We start from the raw sequence: 23,316 nt of genomic DNA on the forward strand, positions 1-23,316 counted from the left end.
TCCCTAGCTCTGCCCCTCCCTAGCTCTGCCCTTCCCTAGCTCTGCCCTTCCCTAGATCTGCCCCTCCCTAGCTTGGCCCCTCAGACTGTTAGATTTAGGTCTAAGTGTCCTGCCTCCTTAACCAGGGCCTAATGGCCTCGAGGTTGGGAAGTATGTGTACGTTATCTAGAACCTCACTGCTTTGTGCAGAAAAACGCGCTCGGCATGGACTAGAAGGTATCAGGACAAGAGAGAAGGACTTGGTTAAGCACCTTGTTGAAGGCCAGGCCTTAAGATGAGGAACATAGACCATGACCGCACTTAACCTCTCTAGAACCTGAGAAGCGGGTCCTAACATTTTCACAGAAGAGAAAAATGAGGCTTGTAGAGAGAACAAAGCAGGAAGGACAGCTCAAACCCACACTCTGCTCACAGCAACTGCACTGGGGAGAGGGGCGTCATGGCACTGGTAGGTGGGGCCACAGACAGCCATCAGAGACCAGGGAGCCTCCTACAAGTACCTCATTGTAGGGAAAGCAAGCATTCGAGGCAGTGGTTCTCCGGCCCGGATCAATCAGAATCACCTGAGAGCTTTAAAAAAATCTCTACAAGGCAGCCACAATCCAGACCATTACAATACAATCCCTGAGGGAGGGACTCCGCCTCAGTACCCTGTACAGCTCTCCAGGCGACTCCAGTGTGCAGGAAGGCTGAGCACCACTGTTCTCAGTGTGTGGTCCACAGGCACCCCGCTCCAGAGCACCAGAGAAGCACCCAGACCCTCTGAATCAGACTCTCGGCTGGGGCCCTCAAACTTGCTGGCCAGCGATTCTCACGCGACTCTGCTCCAGCCAGGCACTCCTGGTGACACAGGCCAAGTGGCTTTGGCTCCAGCAGATCACAGGAGGAAATGGGCAGTTCCACATCCATAAGAAGACAAACTGCTCCTTAAGAACACATCTTAGACGTTCCCTGGGGGCACACAAAGTCAGAAAAGGACCCGTCCTGCTGCACAGTGACCTTTACACCCAGGCTGGACGCACCCAGAGAAACATGGGCCACTTAGGGGACTTGCCCAAGGCACCAGGCCGGACAGGGGAAAGAGCTGGAATTCACACCTCGGTCTGGGAGACCCCTTTGTGTGACTCCAGTGGAGCCTCAGTCACACCCTACATAAAACACGGGGTCATGGTGGGCGGTCTTGCCTTGCCTCCCCTACTATAACTGTCAAGCGGCTGTGGAGGTTTCCTCTGGCCTTGACCCTAACCCGTATCCAGGTGAGCTGGACAATCATGCTTTCCACAGATGCCAGGCCACCCTCCCATGCAGGGTCCCTGCCAGCTCTCTCCTCTAGAACTTGAAACTGCAAAATGAACCAAGGGATCTTGGTTCAATGGGATCTATGCAAAAGGTAGATCCCATTAGGGCACTAATGGATTTGGGTTTTTCTTGCTGTTCTTCAAAGGAAACAACTTTTCCTCTTCCTAGAAAATCAAGAAGAGCTCAAGCTAGACATCATTCTGCAGAGACTTTCTTTCTTTCCTGTTCGCTGCAAGGAACATGTTGTTCAGATGAGACCTTCTTCCAAAAATGCTTGTTCCTGTTCCCACCGAGAAATCCTGAAGAGATGGTAAATCTAAGGCCCTGGATTACCAAATGGTTTTCCCAAGAAAGCAGACAAAGTACGAAGAATCTTGCAAAATTCCCCTGCCATGGAGGTACAAAGAAGAGCCAAGCAAAGGAAGTCTTTAAATATTTTTAAAAAGTGACATCTAAAAATATTAGAAGAGTGTGTGCCCACTGAAGAAAAGAGAGAAAACCATAAAGTAGAAAATACCGCCCACAATCCACTAGTAAAAGATAAACATCATTACATTTCAGCATATCTCAGGCAAGCATTATTTTCTACAACGTTTCGCATCTTTGAGAGTCTTTCAACTGCTCGTGGAAGGCCTCCGATGTGCCAGGCACTGTGTACTCAGGAGCCAGTCCCAGCACCCGCAGAGCTCACAGTGAGTGTGAAGACGCAGAGGAAAGTAACAGAAAATTATGAAAAAAGATGTTCACCATGCTGTGGGCACACATGGCCAGCCAGGCCCAATGCTCTGCCAAAGTTTACCTCCACTCTCCTCAGCTATTAGCCTTGGTTCCAACTTCCCATGATTAAAACTAACACTGCGATGCACCACGTAGCCTTATTTTTAAATAACATTTAATCTTTTCTGAAAATAGAAGTTAAGCATTCTCACAGTAGGAAATAGAAAAGAAAAGAAAAATCACTGATACTTCCAGAGATAACTACCATTTAGATGTTTAATCAGAACCGAGCTTTCCAGAGGAAAACAGGTTCAGGCTCCAAAGGCCCCACCAGAAGAACCGAAATATATATTGTCTTCTTAAAGACCCTAAGAAATCTGCAGTAAAGGGGCTGGCCCCATGGCCGAGTGGCTAAGTTCGCGTGCTCCACTGCAGGCGGCCCAGTGTTTCGTCAGTTCGAATCCTGGGCGCGGACATGGCACTGCTCATCAAACCACGCTGAGGCAGCGTCCCACATGCCACAACTAGAAGGACCCCCAACGAAGAATATACAACCATGTACGGGGGGGGCTTTGGGGAGAAAAAGGAAAAAATAAAATCTTTAAAAAAAAAAAAAAAGGAACCCAGTTAAGTTCATTTAACATCCAAACAACTAAGGAAGGGAGGACCCCTCACACCCCAAATTCTCTCTCCCTCTCTCTCATACACACCCACTGTTAACACTCTCCAACTTCCCCTTCACCAGACTGACAATTTCTGTATCATTAACAGTTTGTAATGTTTCTTTCCTGTTTTTTTTCCTGTGGATGGTTTATATATTATCTCATTTAGATCACAATTCATATATTTTTATCCTTTTTTCCCATCTTTCGTAGTGAGTACCTTCCCAGGTCATTAAATATTTTTCATAAACATGAATTTTAAATGGCTGAATAATATTCCTCATATAAGATATACCATGGCCTCTGGGGAGGGAGTCTGAGGCCAAGGGGTGGAGACAGACTTCCCTGTCCCCAGAGACTCTCTTGTATTTCTGTTTTTTACTATGTCACATGTTCCTTCACTCCCCTCCTCGAAATATATATACATACATATATACATACATCTCTCTCTCTCTCTCCATATAATATTATCCTACACTGGAGAGTGCACATAAAAGAGGGACTTACCACTGATTTTTTCTCTTTGTCGTTTTCTCTATCTTTATCTACAAAAGAAAGGAAATCAATTTTTTAACTCAGTTTTAAACGATTCACTCTTCTTTGTCCTAATTGGCTAAACCAACACAAAAACTAATTTCTATGCTTGCTCCCTGGCCTGAAAATGTTTTCCAAGGACACCTGGGACCCTCCATGGGTGGACGGAGTCAGCCCAACCACTGCTGGCTACCTGTGTGTGACAGCCTGCAACTGTCGCCTGGGTCCTGTTGGCCCGTCTGGGCCCCAACTGTGGTCAGCTTTTTTCACTTAGCGTATTACTCTTTCCATTTCCTATACATTTTATATCCATGATCTTCACGGATGGGCGTCCAGCAAGTTAAAATGCAGAGCGGCCTCCCCTCGAAGAGCATGGGTGCGAGTGAGCAGTGGGCAAGGGTTTCAGCCCAGGACTCAGGTTTCTTCGCTAGGCCCGAGGCTGACATCCAGGCCCACCCACGCCACAGAGGTGCCACCGAACAGCCGGAGGCCTAAGAACGCCAGACCTTGGCTATAACGGTGCTCCCATTTCTGCATGGGGGTCTCCACTCCCAATGGGAGAGGGAGGGCACCGAGCTTAACCCACCCACCACTCGCAGGCACCAGCGTGCACTGGGGGCTGGTTAACCGCAGCTCTCAACCCCCATCTCCCCCAAAGCCGAAAGAATCGGACGGAGGTGGGGGCAGGTCCTCTCTACTCTTTAAGAGGACTCCCCAGCTCCCACCAGGAGGGGGAGCCGGACCCCACGGCCCCACCCGCTCGCTGCTGGGTCGCGTCTAGGGTACCGGCCAGTGAACGCCACCCCTCCCCCCACCCCCACCCCCCCCCCCCCCCGCCCCCGCCCCGGCGCCTCGGAGAAAGGGTTTCGGGTTCAGGCCGGTCCGGCGAGCCAGCGGGTGGACCCGAGAGAGGCGTTACCCCGAGGCCAGGCCCAGCGCTGCGCCCCCCGCGGCCCCGGCCCCGAGGCGAGGCTGGCAGGCCCCTCCCGGCGCAGCGCCCGGGCGGCGCAGCTCAGCAGCGGTCGCAGCAGCATGGCCGGCCGGGCGGCTGGGCTGCCGGGCCGCAGTCTCCGCGATCAGCGCCGGGGCCAGCCTCCGCTCGCCGCCTCCATCCTGCGGCGGGCCGCCGGAACAAGGCTCTTAAAGGGCCCCCGTCGTATTTCACCCTCTCTCCCGGAATGAAAATAATGCAAGGGGAGTGGTCCGCCGGGTGCAGCCAGCAAATCTCCCCGCTAACCGGATGCTGGCAGAAGGAAGCCGTAACTTGGCAAGACTCCAAAGATGGATGGTTAATAACGCTAGCGACTGATTGGTTAATTATTGGAGATTACTTAACTGGGCACGCGTTCTATCCAGGCACCTGGCCCACACTCACAGCGTCATTTATTTTTCCCAACAACCCTGCAAGTGGATGTTGTCACTCCCATTTTCAGAGCTGAGCTGATCCTCGGAAACTTAGGAAACTGGTTAAAAACGATCAGAAGCATTCATTAAGGAGTGGAGCTGGAACTCATGCCCATCCAGCTTAGTTCACAGACTAGCTCTTTCCTCTGAACTTTGATATTTCTAGGGTCTGGACTGTAAACGTACTAGATCCCTCAGGAAGGTGTTAAAAAACAAGACAACAGACCCAAAATGGAGTCACTTATGCTAAGCCCCACATCACCAAACCAAGACTTAACTTATAGTTTGACTCTCCCAGAAACAGAATCTTTAAAAAGTCTAACAGAATCGCCTGATCAGCACTACTTAGGTAATCTACGGATAGACCCCAGCTATCCCCTAAAGAAAGTAACCTTGCAATAACCAACCAGCTTTTTTGCCTAGTATAACTTCCTTGTTCCTGCTCCCTTCTGCCTACACATCTTTGATTTTGTACAGCTCCTCGGAGCTCCTTCTATCTGCTAGATTGGATGCTGCCAAATTCAAATTGATTTTTGCTCAAATAAACTCTTAAAAATTTTTTTTTTAGAGGAAGATTAGCCCTGAGCTAACTACTGCCCATCCTCCTCTTTTTGCTAAGGAAGACTGGCCCTGAGCTAACATCCGTGCCCATCTTCCTCTACTTTATATGTGGGATGCCGGCCAAAGCATGGCGTGCCAAGCGGTACCATGTCCGCACCCGGGATCAGAACTGGCAAACCCTGGGTTGCCGAAGCCGAACGTGTGCACTTAACCGCTGCGCCACCAGGCCGGCCCCTCTTAAAATTTTTAATATGCCTCAATTTATCTTTTAACAAAGGTACAACCAGTATTCCAACTGAACAGACAACAAGAGGGTGGGTAGGAAGCCTGTAAATCCCATCCATAGCCAGGTAGCAAAAATCCAGCCCAGGTGTTAGGTCGGTGGGGCATAATTCAACAGGCCCAGGCCCTGGAAGCTAAGCTGTTGCAGTAAGGAGCGGTGACTGTGTGTGTGTGCATGCCCACTCTGGTGCCTGGGTGGAGGGGTACCCCACCTCTCTCAGGAGATGCTAGCAGTCACCTCTTGGGCAGGGAGAAGAAAGAGGTCATTTGTGAGAGGGTTCACTCAGCTTCTAGATCTCATACCGGAAAGCCCAAACCCCATCTTGTGCTTCCTCTAACATCTGCCACAGACCTAGCACAGAGCAATGTGCCCTCCGTAAACAAACTTCAGGATTAAGTTTAAGGTTTTTGGGAGTGACTTGGGATGAGGCTGTTGGAGGTACCTACTGATCAGATTTGACTGAATGAAATGGACTGAAGCTGAGCTGGGCAGGATCCAAAGAGGTCTGAGAGGACGGGGGAGATGGCCAAATTTTCCAAGAAGGAATTGAAGTCACGTGAAAGGAGCCACACCTGCTGGGCATCCTTAAAAAGAAAGGCTCCAAGATGGTGGAGCTATGGCTCCATAGGAGCATTTGTGAAAAATTCAGATTGAATTAAGGATCTGAATCGCTGCAGGCTGTTCTACGAAGGACCAGTGAGAGGCAAAAATAAAAATATGCAGAACAAACAGGCTCACAAACCCAGACTGTGATCCCCTGGAAGCAAGGGTAGGGGATGAGGGCCTGGCCATTAGTTCAGACCATACATTTTCTACATCTTCTAGGTGCCAGACCCTGCAGGGAGAGAAGCAGATAGGCTTGTGCTATTTAAATTCCTAAGATATATACATATATATGAGCTAGTGATAAATGCTACGAGGAGAGAGTGATGGTGGCTACTCTAGACGGAGGGACCAAGGGAAATCTTCTCGAAGGAGGTGGCATTTGAGATGCCCAGGTCTGGGGCGGCAGGGCAGCCGTTCCAGGACCCTCCGGGAGGCTTCCCGACAGGAATGCGCCTGAGGAGAGCTGGAGAGCAGTTGCCATTGGTGCCTGGCAGGGCGGGCGGTGCTAACAGGGGGCTGGCCTGCGAGACTCCCCTCTAGGTCAGTGGAAACTCAGTGCGCGAACCGTAGCAGCCTAGCCTACCGAACAGGACTCGCTCGCGGGCGGCTCCGGCGGGGCGCATGCGCACGCGCACGAGTGCGGGCCGTGGTGACGTGCGTATGCGCGCGCGAGGGCGGGAAGCCGAGACAGCAGGCGCGCGGCGGCGGCGGCGGTTGTAGTCGCCGCACGAGGCCGGGCGGAGGCGGGTGCTGAGGAGGGGGGCTGAAGGAGGAGTGGGTGCTGCTGGGTGTCCAGCGCGATGCAGCCCGTGAAGCTGAAATCGAAGCATCGCTCTTTCTGCTTCAGCGTGAAAGGCCACGTGAAGATGCTGAGGCTGGTGAGGGCCGGGCCGGGCCGGGTGGGGCCGGGGGCCCCAGCGCGCTCGGGGCGGTGAGAGAGGGCTGTGAGGGATGAACGGGACGCCCTGCCTGCTCTTCCCGCCTCGTTGTCATTAGCGGCAAGGCATTCTGCTGTGCACCCTGGGGGTGAAAGGAGAGAAATAAGGCCCCGTGCGCCCCTGCAGGGGGTTCACGGACACACTCAGAAAGCAAAATCCTCTCTATCCGTCATATGTATATGAATCGTACCTATATGAATGGCCCACGCCGGGACCCACAACCAAGTGCCCAGGTCACCAGGTGAGGCAGCCGCAGGTGTACCACTCAGAAGCCAACAAGATGAAGACTAAGGGGTGGATGCTGTGTTCCCTTACTCTAAGCAGTCTGATGTGACCGAGCTCCAGGCGGGTACAGTCCAGAGCAGGGACGAGGGAACTGCCCGTTTCTGGACGTCCGGCGCCCCAGGAGCACCGCAGTCAGTTCTGAACAGAGGTTTGGAGAGAATGAATCCTCATCTGGAGGAAGGTGCCCTGGCTGGTTAGAGAAGTGGAAACTATCAGGAGAATGTGTTGAAGGAATTCGAGAAGAGAAAAGAGGAAGGAAAACACAATTTTTTAAGTTTTAAAGTGATGACACGTAGGAGAGGGGGTGGAAATAGTTCAAAGTTACAGGGAAACAGTTCTGCTTAATACGGGGAAGAATTTTATATTGGGAAAGTTCTTAAAATTCAGTGGCCACTTGGAAAGGCAGTACATTCCCAGACAGCAAAGGTAACAGGCAAAGATGAGCCTGTTAGGATGTTGTAGAGGAGATTCAGACTTCAAGTTGCATACAAGGTCCTTCCCACACCAAAAGTCTGTGATTCTGAGAAATAACTACAACAGAATACAAGTCAGAATGCATAAGAGAGGTCTAGAAAACTACTCTGGAGTTCAAAGGTTGGAAAGATTACACTGAGTTGGGAGTAAATAATCAGGGAAGAAGGGTGCTGAGGTTTTATGCCAGGTACTGAAAGCTCTGGAACACTGGAGGAAGAATAGCATTTTGTGAGAAAGGTTTAGTTTTTGACATATTAATTCCCTCAACACACATTTTGAGTATTCCGTGTATTTCAAGATCTGAGTTAGGACCTGGAACAACAGAGACAACCAACACAAAATTCCCTGACTCATGGGAGTTCTTCGGTTTAGTCAGGAGACAGACACATGAGCAGATAGCTCTAATATGTGATAAGAGGGAGATAGGGCACAGAGTGAGACATCCGACTGAGGACGAGATAAAGGTGTCAGGAAACTTCCTAGAGGAACCTGCATTGGAGTCTATGGGACAGCCACCTGATCCAAGGCATGGAGGCAAAAAAAACAGCATGATTTATGCAGCAAACTATAAGAGGTTGAGTGTTACCTTATTTTTTTCATTCAACAATATTTATTGAAGGGCTGCCATGTGCCAGGTACTGTTCCGGGCACTTGGTGAACAAAACAAAGAGCCCTGCCTCATGAAGTTTCCATATTGGGCTGAGAGGGAAGGGGAGACAAACAATAAACTTGATAAATAAATAAATGATGTACTATTCTAGAAGGTGGTAAGTGCTATGGAACAGAGAAAAGTAAAGCCAGGTAAGGGAGTATAGGGGAGGAAGGGTTGGAAAAGAGGGTTGCAGGTTTCGGTAACAGAGTGGTCACGTTAGGCTCTGTTGAGATGACATCTGAGCAGAGTTGAGAGAGGTGAGGCAGTTAGCTATGAAAATATGTGAAGGAAGAGTGTTTAAGGCAAAGAAAAATCCAGCACAATGGCCCTATAGCAGGAATGTACCTGAAGGGTTCAAGAAAGAGCAAGGAAACCAGTGTAGCTGGAGAGTAGTGACTGGAGGACACAGTGGGAGGTGAGGAAGATTTTGAGTAAAGTTATATATGATCTGACTAACATTAAAAAAAGTACACCAGCTGCTATGTTGACAATAGATGGAGGGGCGAGGGCGGGCTGGGACAGGAAGAGATCCCTGCAGGGGCAACGGTAGAACCAAGGAGGCCAATTAGAGCTATTGCCGTAATCTGGACAAGAGATGATAGTGACTCAGACCAGGGTGTTAGCAGAGTAGGTTACAAGACATTTGAGATATATTTTGAAAGTAACTCCAACGAGATTTGCTGATGAACCAGATGTGGTATGAGAAAAAAAAGGAGTTCAAAATAACTCCAAAGTTTTTGGCCTAAGCAACTGGAAGGATGCAGTTACCATCTACTGAAAGCCTGTGGGTGACGCAAATGTAGGCCAAGGATCATTAAGTTCAATCTTGGATTTCATTGTTAGGTTAGAGATGTCTATGAGACATTCCAGTAGCCATACTGAATAGGCACTTGGAATATAGAAGACTGGATTTTGGGAGGGAGATTGGCGCTTCAGAAATAAAGGTATTTAAAGTCATAAGACTGATGAGATCATCAAGAGATGAGTATAGACAGAGCAGAGTACAATAGATTGAGCCCTCAAACACTTCAACATTAAAAGGTTGGCGAGGGGAGGAAAAACCAGCAAAGAAGAATGAGAGGAAGCAATTAGGAAGGTAGGAGAAACCAAGCGTATGGTGTCCTAGAAGCCAGGTGAAGAAACTCTTGAGAGAATGATCAGCTGTGTCAAATACTGATGACAGTTCAAGTAAGATGAGGACTGGGAATCAAGTATCGGAATTATCCTGTGGATAAATTGTCAAGCAACTCTTTGCTAGAGAAGTGGACAGGAGCTGAGTCATGGGAGACTGTGAATGCCATGGTGAGAGGTAGGCTCTATTCTAAAGACCGTGGGGAGCCATCGAAGGGTTTTAAGTAGGTGGAGAAATGCATAAACAAATTTGCATTTTAGAAATTTTACTGTAGTATCTTTGTCATGGTAGTTTAGGGAAAAGACACTGAAGGGCAGTAGTTGTAGGGATGAAGAAGAGGGAGTGGATTCCCAAAATGTTTAGGCATTAAGTCAGCAAGACCTGATGATTGATCATTTGTAGGGAGTGAGGAGCAGCTGTCATCTCGGTTTCTAGGGTGGGTGATAAGGTAGATGGTGGTATCACCAATTAAGATAGTGAATACAGGAAGAAGGGGCAAGATGAGTTCAGTTTGGGGCGTGATGAATTTGAAATTCCTGTAGGTTATTCAGATAAAGATTCTAAATGATTATGTGTGAGATGTTGAGGAAGGGACCTGGGATAGAGACCCAGATTCATTGAGTGGATTGTGAACAGAATCCAGAGGAATGCCAGCATTTTAAAGGGATGGACAAAAGGAGAGAAGCCCACCAAGAGAGAACAGTTGCAGAAGTATAAGAACAAGGAAAGGTGACATGGGAGCCAAAGCAGTAGAAAGGTAGGAAAAGGATAGCCAATGGCAAATGAGTCCTGGGTTCCAGTAGGATAAGGGTTGAAAAGTGTTCATTAAATTTAGTCATTCTGAAATCGTTGATGATCTTAGCAAAAGCAGTTTCTATAGAGTCGTGAAGAAATGCTTGAGATATTAGTGGGATATTTGAAAGAGAACTGGAAACAAAGGCCAGAAGTTAGGAAAGATACAAGAGCTGTACATATGGGTTGGAGTAGAACCTACTGTGACAAAATCATGGGAACTTTTAAGAAAATGGATTAATCACTAATGCCAAAGTCCATGGTGTGGAAAGGTTGTGGAGGATGAGGACTGAAAAAGTGACCCTTGATTTCATAATCCATGAACTCAAGACCTTGGGTCAGTAGAGTAAATGAAGTGGTTTGAGATGACATGTTGCAAATAGTAATTATAAAGAAGGAGTTATTTAGTAATAGTTATATTTACTATGTAATCGAGCTGACCAATTTAGAAGTTTGAAGGTAGGCTATTTTTACACTAATAAAGTAATTAAAAGAATTGCTAATAAGTAGCCTGTATAGATTCAAGCTTAAAAAGAGTACGTAGATGCTACCAGCTGACAGACTGATCGTAAAAGTTTAGGCAGGGAAAGCTCTTGACAAAACTGCTTTCCAAGAACACAGACTTTGGATAGAGCTCTGTCTCCTGAGAACATCATGACATTGAAAAACTCTCTAGGACCTACCAGCTTATTTCTTCGTTTAAGTCACGTAACATTTTGATGTTCTATAGCTTCATTTGGAAATGAGGAAATTGATTAATTATCTTCAGGGGTTTTTTTCCACTTAAAATATTCGTCAATTCTGATTGCATTGTATTTAAGTAAGAGGAAGTGTGTAAAAAGTGAAGCATCAGAATTGTTGGGTTTTTTTCCCCCTTTTTTCCCCATAGAGTTCTTCAGAGAATTGTTTTTCTCTGACAATTTATTAAAAACTTTCCTCCCCAGTATTTTTCATGGGAACATTTTAAGTTTAAATTTGACAGTAGATTCCAGATTGTTAAGAGTTAAGGAGTGATGAGTAGATGATAAGTATAACAGCCAGTATATAGACTTTTTTGAGAAACATTACAGGGGGAAGTAGAAAATGGGAGTTTCTGTGGGGAACAAGACAAAAGGAAGGTGTGTGTGTTTGTATTTTAAGAGAAGACAACTTAGATATGTTTGTAGGATGATGAGGAAAGGAGCTAGTGGAGGAGGAGAGATTGAAGGTACAAGAGGGAAAAGGAGATATTTAGTGGAAAAAGATGAAGGGAACAAATGTGGGAAGTGATGGTATTAGATGTACAATTGGAATAATTAGATTGAAAACAGAGAGGGACACCTAGTTCTCTAAAACACAGAGAGAAGTCAACATCCATACATTTTAGGCCTGCCTCTTTTAGATGTGCGTGTATATGGCAGAAACCCATTTAGTTATTTTACAAATGATCATTTTTACAGCTTAAACTTGTATTCAATAATCATTGAATAAATCATGTTTCTTTTTCTTATAGGCACTAACTGTGACATCTATGACCTTTTTTATCCTCGCACAAGCCCCTGAGCCATACATTGTTATCACTGGATTTGAAGTCACCGTTATTTTCTTTTTCATAATTTTATATATGCTCAGACTTGATCGAGTAATTGACTGTTTATTTTGGCCTTTGCTTGTAAGTGTTCAGTTTCATTGTTAAAATTAACTACTTTTTCCTGCCATAGTGAGACATTTTAATACACTCTATTCTTTAAGTTTTCTTAAGCCTTTAAGGAATCTCTCATAGGCTTAGCAGAGAGGGACTCTACCCACTGCTAATGTGCTCTGTATTGTCCCTGGGGGAGATTCGCAGGGAACCAGGGCAGCCACAGAGCATAAATTCTCCTCCAAGCTTCATCTATCAGTAGATGTGGCTGACCCTTCTGTTAGGAGAATTCACTTACGTGTAGATCGTCTAAAGAAATTTAAATTTAAGATCATGGTTAATAAAATTATAGAACATTCTTAATATTTACTTCCCTTTTGAATGCATGTTGATATGGCCTCAAACTTGGGGGATGTATACAGGTACACAAGTATCTACATCTTGCAAATCCCAGATCACTAAATGGAAAATCAAATTAATTTGAGAGGCTGAATAAAGCAGAATGTTATCTTACTTAAACATGACTGTAATCGTTAATGCCAAATAATTTTTATCTCATCTTGTAGAACCTTATTTAGTAGCATATGGAGTTCAGCTGCCATACTCATAGCTTTAGGAGTAACTGCCCAGTGGAGTGCCCAAATGGTTCTAGAAACTGTCAAATTAGGCAAGTTAGGGGCCAGCCCTGTGGCGCAGTGGTTAAGTTCACATGCTCTGCTTTGGCAGCCAGGGTTCGCTGGTTCAGATCCTGGGCACAGACCTATGCACTGCTCGTCAGGCTGTGCTGTGGAGGCGTCCCACGTAGAGGAACTAGAATGACCTACAACTAGGATACACAACTGTGTACTGGGCTTTGGGGAGAAAAGAAAAAAAAAAGAAGATTGGCAACAGATGTTAGCTCAGGGCCAATCTTCCTTAAAAAATAAATAAATAAAATAGCAAAACAAAAGAAGTTGAGTTGAAGATATTAGTTAAGGTGTACATAGCCCTTCAGCCTAGACTGTAAGCTGGCTGTAGGAAAAACTGAGTGGCTTCATCTCTCTGTCCTCTTTCAAGTCTTATCCTCAGCATCCTATCTCCTTGGTCTCCCTCCTAAGATTCCCTGCTGACCTTCCCCGCTCTGGCTGGACTGGTAGCTGCATTTGCTTCTGCTGCTGCACTTGTCTCATCCTCTTGGATTCCATGGTGCCAACATCCAAACTGATATCCCCTATTAAGGAGAGAAGACTTTCAAGCTATTCTCAAACCATAAGCATGCCTTAAAGTGGTAGCTTCTAGAACCACCTTTGAAAGCCAGTGATGAGCATTTTAGGCTAATCACAAGCTGAGAAAGTCCCAAGAGGGAAAAGGTGGAAAATGATAGGATTTTCATAGCACCTCTCTAAACTTCTACTTGAGCTACAGTTTAGAGCTGGACCTGACTAGAGGGAGGTCTAGGAAAAAAGATGACAAAGCCTTCCTCAGTCGGTCCTCAAGAATACATAGCATCATTTATTAGCCAAGAGGGCTAAGTGAAATTATTCCAAGGATTTCTTCAAGGAGATGATGAATATGGTCCACATCCTCTTAATCTTGTACTCAAAAGGTTATATAGTTGCTCTTCACACTCTGCTTTTCAGGGTTAATAAAACCAACACATTTTAGCATTTATTTTTCTCCAAACTGTAATAATTCTCTGTGGCTTCTTACACGTCCCAGTAATAAACTTGGAGCCCTAAGTTTCACAAAATACACTCAGAGGAAAAGTGGCCTATGTGTAGCCTACTGAAAGTAGTCTCCAAATTTCTGAAGATCAAACTTTGCTGATATTGTAAGCTTTCAGAAATGGTGCTATATAGTCAACTAAGCTGTTACTCCATTATGAAACCCAGATTCCTCTCTGCTCTTGATCTAATGAAATCATTTATTCAACAAATGCTAAGTATCTGCTAATCCCAGATTCTGTAATGGGTTCTTTGATAAGACAAAAAAAAAAGCACCTGAGAGACTTTCACTGTAGCCAGGAAGCGAGAAAGATGAGCAATTCAGTGTAATAAGTACTATGAAAGATGTCTACCCAAGATAGCGTGGAGGCAACCAGCCAGGGAAAGGGACCAAATCGTAATAGGCTTTCCTGAAGAAAACTATGCCTGAGCCTAGGGCTGAAGGATGAAAAGTATCTAGCAGACTGATATGGGGATGAGAGGGCTTCCTGGTAGAGGGAGCAGCGTATGTGAGGATCTAGGAGGAGAAAGAGCATGACCCTCAAGCCCTGCAGCTAGTTCTGAATGGCTGGGATATTGAGTTGTGAAGAAGAGAGGGGGCAAGAGTGGAGGCTTGAGAGGCAATAGGAAGTCAGAGCGTGCAAGGCTTTTTTTGTATGCCTTGGTTTTAGTATAAAGGCCACTGAAAGCTTTTGGAGGTTTTTAAGTAAGAAGATGACATGATCAGCTTACATTTTAGGAGATCCCTGGTGGCAGTGTCAATAATGGCTTGAAGAGGAACAAAACTAGAGGTAGGTCTCAAGAGACCACTTAAAAGTCTGTTAGCATAATCCAGGCATGAAAATGATAAAGGCCTGATCGAAGGTTATAACAGTAGCTGGAGAGAAAGGGGGTGTTAATGAGGCAGAATTGATAGGACTGGGTAACTAAGGATAATCAAGGATACTGCTATTTCAATAACTATCTCATTGAAAGGATAATGAGATAGGAAGTATGCGAGGAAGAACAGGTTTCGGGAAGGGCCAGGGAGAGTGGTATGTAATGAGCTCAGTTTGGGAAATACTAGGATTAAGTTGTACCTCTTAAAGCCATAGTTCAGAATGAAACGCTTCATTTCAAGAAATTATTAAATGAATGAGCTACATCATCAAGAAATAGCATAATTGGCTAGCCATTGCATACAGATGTATGGGAGTTTTTTTCCTGAAAATTACCACTTCCTCCTAAGTGTGAGCTGCTTTAAGTCTTATTAATTCATTTTAGTAACATTATAAAGTTGTTATATTTACAGTGTAGACTACTCCACACTTTCTTGTATTATTAAAATTGAGCGTTCTGACTTCCCAGTGTACCATTCTGCCTTAAATGTTCTGCATAATACATCATCTACTCCTAACCAGATGAGTTCTCCCTCCAACTACATTTAAGGAAGAAAGAAGCCTGTTAAGTAGTTAAATGATTCGTGTATCATAGGTTAAGAGAACTACTAGGCATCACTGTGGACCAAATAGAATATAGGTGTCATTTTACTGTAGCAGTTTGATTTCCTAAAAGATAAGCACTAAATAAATTTGTTTAAGGAACTTTCAAAATCTTTAGGGAGCTGATTCATTTTTTTGGTGATCTTCCTGTAAAACTGACCTTTCTATTCTGTGTTTTCAGGATATTATCAACTCACTGGTAACAGCGGTATTCATGATAGTCATATCTGTGTTGGCACTGATGCCAGAAACTACAACATTTACAGTCCTTGGAGGGGTAAGTGGAGGTCTTTCTGGTTCCTTCCTTTAGGTTTGAGTTCAAATTTACTTGAAAAATAGATACAAGAACAGAAAACTCTATTCATCCTTGGGGCTCCTAGACCAGTATACAGTACCTAGTAGCTTAAGACTTTTTTGTGTGAATACACGCCCTGATTAATGTGAAGGAATATGATTTCAGACTAAAATTGAAGTTAAATAAATAAAAAGATTCCTACATATTTCTCATAGGTATGTAGGGCTAGACCAGACTGAGAAAAGCTGCTGGAATCAGTTACAACACTTAGCTCTGAGAAACCTGATGTCAAGCTAAAAACCCACTGATGAGTCTAATAGCTCTCCCTTTGAAAGAAAAGGACACATGCCTTTGTTAAGATGAGACAGACTGTTCTGAGCTCAATTATTTCTTGTCCAGATCCTTCTTTACTTGGAATATAATAGATGTCTGATGATAAGGGAATGGTGGTAGGAAGCCTTGTAACTAAAGGATTATTTTGAACACTGTTTGAATAGAAGCAAATCAGTTTAATCAGACTTTATCCTGGAAGGCAAGCCAAAATAAAAAAGAGTCAAGTAATTTAGTTATAGTTCCATCTGATATTTTTCTGAGATTTCTTATAGGAGGTTCAGCATTTGGCTTTTCTAGGTTCTGATCTAGAGAAGTGAACTAGAAAGTTCTTAAATCAATCTCTCTCCTACTTTCTTGTCTTTTCATAGTATGGGCCACTTAGGAGAAATGACTACTATCAGACAACCACTTATGTCAGAATCCATGGTTTTTCGTCTCCCTTATGAGGCCTTAAGCAACTTCATGAGGCATGGGAATTTTTCTAGAAATGAGATAGCACTGTAACAGCAATTTCCCCCAGTTGTCTTTAAAGAGAATCTTATCCCTCTACTATGGAGAAAGAGGGACCAGGCATAGGATTTACTTTCACTCACTTATTTACTCATTCATTCATTGATTCATTCTTTTAATGCACATTAGTAGGTGCTGACAAAGTACAGAGCTGTGCTGTCCAGTGCAGTAGCCACCAGCCACATGTGGCTACTGAGTACCGGAAATGTGGCTAGTCTGAATTGAGATGAGCTGTATGTGTAAAATACACACTGGATCTCAAAGACTTACTACCAGAAAAAGAAAAATGTAGAATATCTAATTAGTAACTTTATTATACTGATGACATGTTAAAATGATAATATTTTGGATATATCAGGCTAAATAAAAAAACATTATTAAAATTTCACTTGTTTTTTCTTTACTTTTTAATGTGGCTATTAGAAAATTTTAAATCAATTATGTGGCTTACATTGATAACTCAGATTATATTTCTTTTGGACGGCACTGGACTAGAACATGAGACCTGTCTTCAAGTTGCTTAGGGCCTAATACAGGAGACAGAAGTGCAAACGGCTGTATTTAAGCTGTTGAGAGAGTACTGCAAGCATAGAAAAGAGGAAGCAACTACCTCTCTCTAGCAGTGAATTGCAGTTTGCTGGAATAAAGGGGAGAAAGTAGGGATGCTTCCAGGTGGAGGAACCAGAAATATGCAGAGTGCCAGAGTCATGAAAGGATAGATGGGAGGTCTTCAGTATGGTCACCTGCACTTGAGATTGAGGGTGGAAAAGGAGCAGGGTCTGGAGCCAGAAAGACAAACTTCCTGGTCGTTGAATGGAGCTAACCAAATAGCATGCAAGGAATGACATCCCCCTTCTCCAGCCCAGGTACCAGCTCTCAGATAGTCATCAGACTACCTAGAGATCATGTTCTACTTTATTCCCTTTACCTCAGTTTTATTCTCCTAAGGCCTACTTAGAATCCCACCCCTTAAATGGATGTAGCCCAGCCTTTGAGAGTTCACTTTGGATAATTTTATCACTTCAATTCTCCAAAGCTTTTATCACAGCCACTATCTCCATGGTTTAATCTTCAGCTGGTGTCAACTTTGACCCTTTCTTCAATAGAGTTTGTAATAGGAAAGTCAAACAGTTGAGTATTGGGGATAGAAATGTTGATTGATAACTAAATGTCGTTAGTAGGGCTTTAAACAGTACATCCAGGAGCAGGTGAAGAAACCCAGACAATCATTTATTTCCGAGCCCACACCACTTCAGTATTATTTCTGCTCACTTATCTTTTCCGTTTCTCTAGGCAGGTATTGGGGAAACCTGGGAATGAGAATAAAATGATCTCTGAAGTCTCTTCCCATTTTAGTGTTAGGTGGCAGGGTAGAGAGCAACCCCAGTACCCTAGCAGGGTAGGAAGCTGATGGGCAGACCACTTAAAACCCGTGTGAATGACCGCAGTCCAGACGATGGCCACAGCAGTGACACTGTGTCTTTGCTTCCAGATGTTTGGACTCCTGGCGGCAGTGTGCTGTATTGCCGACGGGGCCCTTATTTACCGGAAGCTTCTATTCAATCCAAGTGGTCCTTATCAGAAAACTGCTGTTCATGACAAACTATAAGTTTTGTAATTTTATATTCCTTTTTAGTTGATGCTAAATATTAAACATGTCTTTATTCTTCCATGTGTTTTCTGCGGTTGTTCTCATTTTATCTCAGTATGGGAGCTGGAGGAAGAGAGGGAGGCACCCTGCGCCCAGCGCTTACCCTAACCCTAACTTCTAAGAGAGCGCTGGGAGCGCTTGGATTGGATCGGATGGGTTTTCCCCAGTCCTGGCGGGGTGGCAGAGAAGAATGCGCCGGGACCGCCCTAAAGGGTTTCCGGAGCCCCTTTCCTGGCTGGCTGGCAGCACGGAGCTGGTAGGGTTGCGGGGACACTGAGTTCCCAGACTAGGCAGTGGCGTCGCGTCCCAGGTGGCGACGAGGGTGGCCGGAGGGCTTGGTTTGTCCTCCGGCGAGAGAGAGCCAGATGTGCGCGAGGGACAGGCGACCGGCAGCCGTTGGAGCGCGACGCTGGTTCCCAGCGGAGAGCCAGCCGCGGTGCGCGCTCAGAGCCGCAGGGCCATCCTGACACAGCCAGGCCCGGGCGACCATGGACCCTGAAGGCAGCGAGACATCCTCAGGCTCCTTGGAACAGCCGGAGCAACCCCCGGGGCGTCCCGTACGCTCAGGGAGTCTCGCACCTCGGGCGCGTCCCGTGCGCTCGGCGCGGTCCTCACGGCGTCTAGGAGCCGGTGCGGACGCCCAGCCCTCAACGACGCCCACGGCACCCGAACATAAGACGTCTGCCAAAGACGAAGACGAAGCGCCCCAGTCGGCAGAGAAGGAGGAGGCCATCCAACAGCGCGCCGAAGGCCGGGCCAAAGTCCCGCCCAAATTCAGGGACAGCGTCAAGAAATTTTTCTTCTCGCCCACAGGAGGGTTGAAGGTCGCGAGGCTGGTGAGCAGAGAGAGCGAGTGCCCGGGCTGTGCGGATGCAGGCTGCGTCCCAAGGGGATGATTCCGCGCGGGAGGGCGCCCCTGGGAGGCTCCCGTAATTCCCTGTGCCAGGCACCTCTGTTTTGCCTCGCCTTTCCTCCCGCGCTCCCCTTACTCCTCCCCCACACTCTTACCACTAAATTTGGCTTTTTTTCCCCCTTGTCTTTCATAGTTCTCAGGTTTCCCCTCACGAAGGGAATTAGGGAAGCAATGAAGGTAATAGCAGAAATGTGTAAATTCTATTACAAAAATAATGGAATTGACCAATAAAATTGATAAACCACCAGCCAATATAACAGGAAAAAAGGGGAAAAGAGAGGATATATATTTAAAGTTAAAAACCAGAAGGGGAAAATAATGACAAACACCGATGAAACTGAAAGGATCCACAAGAGTACTTTGCAAAACAAATTTGAATTAGATGAAATAGTCAGTTTTCTAGGAAAATATAAATTACCCAAACTGATCCCAGAATAGAGAAAAACCTAAACAGACCAATATAAACACGGAAGAAAATGAGATCTTATCAAGTGAATATCTTTCAGAAATGTATGAGTCAGACTTTTTCACAGGTTAACGCAAAGCTTCATGGGATGTAATTCTAACACTATTTAAAGTTTTTCAAAGAATAGAGAAAGAAGAAACACTTCTGACCTATTTATACAAAGTCTGATATCAAAACCTAACCAAGTTCAGAAAAAGAGAACTAAATAGAAATCATATCATTATCACTCATATCAAAGCAACAAGTATTAATATATTGGCAGAAAATATTCAATACTTTTTTAAAAACACCATGAAGAAGAAACATAAGGATGACTCAATATTAGGGCTCTACTAACGTAATCCACCATATTAGAAGTAAAAGGAGAAAGAATCAGAGTATATAAAATAGGGTAGAGAACACATTTGACAAAATTCAACGTTCATTTCTGACTGAAAAAAAAAGAGACCAGTAAAATAGGAATACATAGATATTTCACAGACATTATAAAAATAAACCCAAAATTCAGCATCGTATATAATTAAACATCAGAGATGTTCCCATTAAAATGAGGAACAGGGGCCAGCCTTATGGCATAGTGGTTAACATCACACATTCCACTTTGGCAGCACCGAGTTCTGGCGCTGGGGTCCTCGGCGCAGACCTACACAGCATTCATCAAGCCATGCTGTGGCGACATACCACATACAAAATGGAGAAAGACCGGCACAGATGTTAGCTCAGGGCCAATCTTCCTCACCAAAAAAAGAGAGGAACAAAGAGGATGCCCACTATCAATGCTGTTATTCAATATTTTTCTGGAACCACTAGTCATCACAATTAGGCAGGAAAAAAGAAATAAGAATATTTGAAAAGAAGAGGCAAAATGTACTTTTCTTTCAACTGATATGAGCATATATCTAAAAAAACTCAAAATCAACTAGAAAACAATTTAGTACAAGATAATTTCTACAAACTCCTTTACGTTTTCATCCACTAACTTGTAGAAATGAGAAAACAAGCACTTAAAATAAAATATTTCCCTTTACAACAGCAATCAAAATGATAAATATCTAAGACTGAGTAAAATAAATTTGAAAGACCTATATGAAGAAAGCTTTTTAAAATTCTGAGAGATATTTTAAAACCATTAAAATAACTGGAAAGACATACTTTGCTCTTGAATGGTAAGACTAAATTTTGTAATCTTTCCAAATTATAAGTTAAATGAAATGCCAATTAAAATACTGACAGGCTTAGTTTGAGGGACTTGACCAAGACAAACATAGGAGACATACTCAGAGAATGAGCACCGAAAGGGGGGCTAGGCCAGACAACCACACAACGCAAAACAAATTGCCTGTAATTTCAAAAGTACTAGAGAAGAAATCGGCAACTCAATGGAAGAGACGAGTCTCAAAACAGACCCAAATACATCTGAGAATTTAGTGTATGATAACGGTTGGATTTCAGATCAGTGGGGAAAATCCGGGTGTTTCCCAGTAAATAATATTGGGATAATCAGCAGCTGTTTGGAAAGAAAGCAAGCTGGGCTCTACCTTACTCTTTCCATCAAAGTCAGTATGTCTTTACTCTACTTTACCTGTATATACATCTTTCTTTCTGGTATGAAACATACACTGTTAACAGTGGTTACTTTTAAGGAGATAGACAAGGGTTGGTTGAGGGATGAGAAAGAAATTGACATTATTTTTTTACCCTTCTATACTTGTGCATTTTTATTATTTGCATGTATTATTTCATTTCTTAAAAATATAAGAAATTTTAAAAATAAAATGTATGTGCAAAACAATACAGGCAATTATAATATAATCAGATTTACCTTCTGACAATTTATAGTTTTGTCTTTTTTTAAAGCCCATGTGCATTAAAACAAATCCTGTTTCTTTTATTGCAGGGTCTTCTCATAGGAGCATTAGCTTGTTTCATCACTGCCAAAGCCCATGAGTGGTATATAGCAGTCACAATTCTGGAAATACTCATCGTTCTTTTTTTTATTCTATCATATATGCTAACCCTTCACCACTTGCTGACTTATTTAGATTGGCCCTTACTTGTAAGTGTTCATGTTCATAATCTGAATATAAGCTTTGCCCTCAGCCCCAGAGAAAGGCTCTCCTCAAGTAAAAACAACAGAGCTGTCTCTCTAGACAAGGACATGGCTGAGCTGTAACAGTTAGGGTGTTGCCCTAGTCCCAGGGGAGAAACTAGCCTAATACCCAGAAAGATTCCTTGGCCCCCTCTGTCTACAAGACAAGCACCACACACACCTACTTCCATCTCATTATGGCACTGATCACACGGTACTTTTCAGCTTGTCCTAAAGAAAATTTTAATTAGTATATTTAGTAGGTAAACACACTTCTCACCTATTGCTTGTAAAACAGCACATGCTTCTGCTTTTTAAACAGCACCCTTTCAACAGATTATAAACATCTCCCCCAAAGCAAGAGTCAACATTGCAGAAAATTGTCACGCATACCCTGAAAGATTGCAGGAGTCAACATTTTCATGTGTGTTAAGGGTCCATACCCCGATGGGTGCCATATGGTGGAGTATTCAGGAAAAGATATTGCATAGCCTTCTTCAGTAACATTTTCCAGAATTCCATATTTACCAATTGAAAGATTCCCGAAGCTCATCCCTCAGGTCTCAAATCCTATTTGTTGTGGAGCCTGAGGCTCTGCATCCTTACAGACTAGAACTACAGTTTTGCACATATACAGACATAGGCCCAGTTCCTGGCCCTTACTAGCTGTGTGAACTTTAGCTCAGTTTCCCCATCTAGGAAATTCAGCGAAGGAAAAATGTAATGATAATAACTGCCTCATAGGGTTCTTATAACATTTAAATGTGTTTAAAACAAATAGCACAAAGCTTGGCACAAAGTTAACATTCACTACAAATGTCCATCAGACCCCATAAGGTAGCTGGGGGGCTTTTATCATTTTATCTTGCACTATGAACAATCCTAACTCCCAGCTCAGGCCTCTTCCACATCCCATTTCCTTATAGTCCTTTTTTTTTTTTTTTTTTGAGGAAAGTTAGCCCTGAGCTAATCCTCCTCTTTTTGCTGAGGAAGATTGGCCCTGAGCTAACATCTGTGCCCATCTTCCTCTATTTTTTGTATATGGGACGCCTGCCACAGCATGGCTTGCTAAGTGGTGTGTGGGTCCGCACCAGATCAAAACCACACAACACTGGGCCACTGAAGTGTAGTGCATGAACTTAACCACTACACAACAGGGCCGGACCCTGTAGTACTTTTTTCTAACCTTAGGGTAGTATTGGTTGCTATTAAAGTAAAACTCAAAACATTTTCAAGTATGTGAGGGATTTTCTGAAAAGGCTGCTGAGCTCACTCTGTCCCACAGAGTGCCAAGCAACAGGAAGCAGAAAAGGCAAAATAAGAGCAACTTTAATTGGACGTATGGAAGACCCTCTCAGTTATGGAGAGCTGCAACCATGGAGAGGTTCTGAGGGGAAACTAAATCTCTGGCCATGGGACTTTGCAAGAAGGGAAGGTAAAGTAACTGTTTTTGAGCACATACCATGTGCCGGATACTTTGTCACATATATTACCTTATTTAATCCTCACAACAACCTGATGAGGTTGTAATCATCCCCCACCCCCCATTTAATAGATGAGAAAATTGGCTTAAAGAGATTAAGTTGCCGTGGTCATATGTAGGCACAAGGAAACTCAGATTTGAGACTAGGTCTACCTGACTCTAAAGCCCAGACTCTTTCCAGCCTTTATGCCCTTTTACCTTGTGATGGTTTCTCTGTCTCCACCCTCCCTACATCTTTGTCCGCCTTAGATTCTGTAAATTTTATGTTCTCTGTAACTTCTGTTTCCTCGTGGCTTCCTTAAAATATGGAGCCAAAGGTGAATTGATTGTCCTGGGGCCGTGCACAGGCCCTTGGGGCTGGGTGGCCGAGGGTTCCGCCACACCAAGGTCAGTAGCTGTGGGCAGGAGGACCAGGGCCCTCTCAGGAGAGGC

General features: G+C 44.4%; 2 protein-coding genes across 3 annotated transcripts in view; one reads left to right on the forward strand and one right to left on the reverse strand.

Moving 5' to 3' along the window:
• The window catches only part of TK2 (thymidine kinase 2), a 26,822-nt gene extending 22,390 nt beyond the window's left edge, over positions 1-4,432 (reverse strand). Inside the window, exons 1-2 of the mRNA XM_046682662.1 lie at positions 4,132-4,432; positions 3,186-3,223 (exon numbers count right to left, since the gene is read on the reverse strand). Coding sequence (XP_046538618.1) covers positions 3,186-3,223; positions 4,132-4,246 — 153 coding nt within the window. The 5' untranslated portion in view covers positions 4,247-4,432. The remainder of the gene's footprint in view (positions 1-3,185; positions 3,224-4,131) is intronic.
• Positions 4,433-6,810: 2,378 nt separating this feature from the next.
• On the forward strand, positions 6,811-17,912 carry LOC124251291 (chemokine-like factor). Of its 2 annotated transcripts, XM_046683963.1 has the most exons (4): positions 6,811-6,944; positions 11,832-11,990; positions 15,326-15,421; positions 17,775-17,912. In XM_046683963.1, exons 1-4 carry the CDS (start codon positions 6,867-6,869, stop codon positions 17,889-17,891), a joined length of 450 nt encoding a protein of 149 aa, XP_046539919.1. In that variant the 5' UTR covers positions 6,811-6,866; the 3' UTR covers positions 17,892-17,912. The 2 variants fall into 2 exon arrangements, with proteins under 2 accessions (XP_046539919.1, XP_046539920.1); XM_046683964.1 differs by lacking the exon at positions 11,832-11,990 and having other exon boundaries at positions 6,827-6,944.
• Positions 17,913-23,316: the final 5,404 nt, after the last annotated feature.

Source organism: Equus quagga, chromosome 13 (genome assembly GCF_021613505.1).
Source record: "Equus quagga isolate Etosha38 chromosome 13, UCLA_HA_Equagga_1.0, whole genome shotgun sequence".
Lineage (NCBI taxonomy): Eukaryota > Metazoa > Chordata > Mammalia > Perissodactyla > Equidae > Equus > Equus quagga.

Coding starts and splice junctions, on each gene's coding strand:
- LOC124251291 (XM_046683963.1), top strand. CDS start 6,867: ATGCAGCCCGTGAAGCTGAAATCGAAGCATCGCTCTTTCTGCTTCAGC. Junction 11,991..15,325: donor GTTTATTTTGGCCTTTGCTT/GTAAGTGTTCAG, acceptor CTGTGTTTTCAG/GATATTATCAACTCACTGGT. Junction 15,422..17,774: donor CATTTACAGTCCTTGGAGGG/GTAAGTGGAGGT, acceptor CTTTGCTTCCAG/ATGTTTGGACTCCTGGCGGC.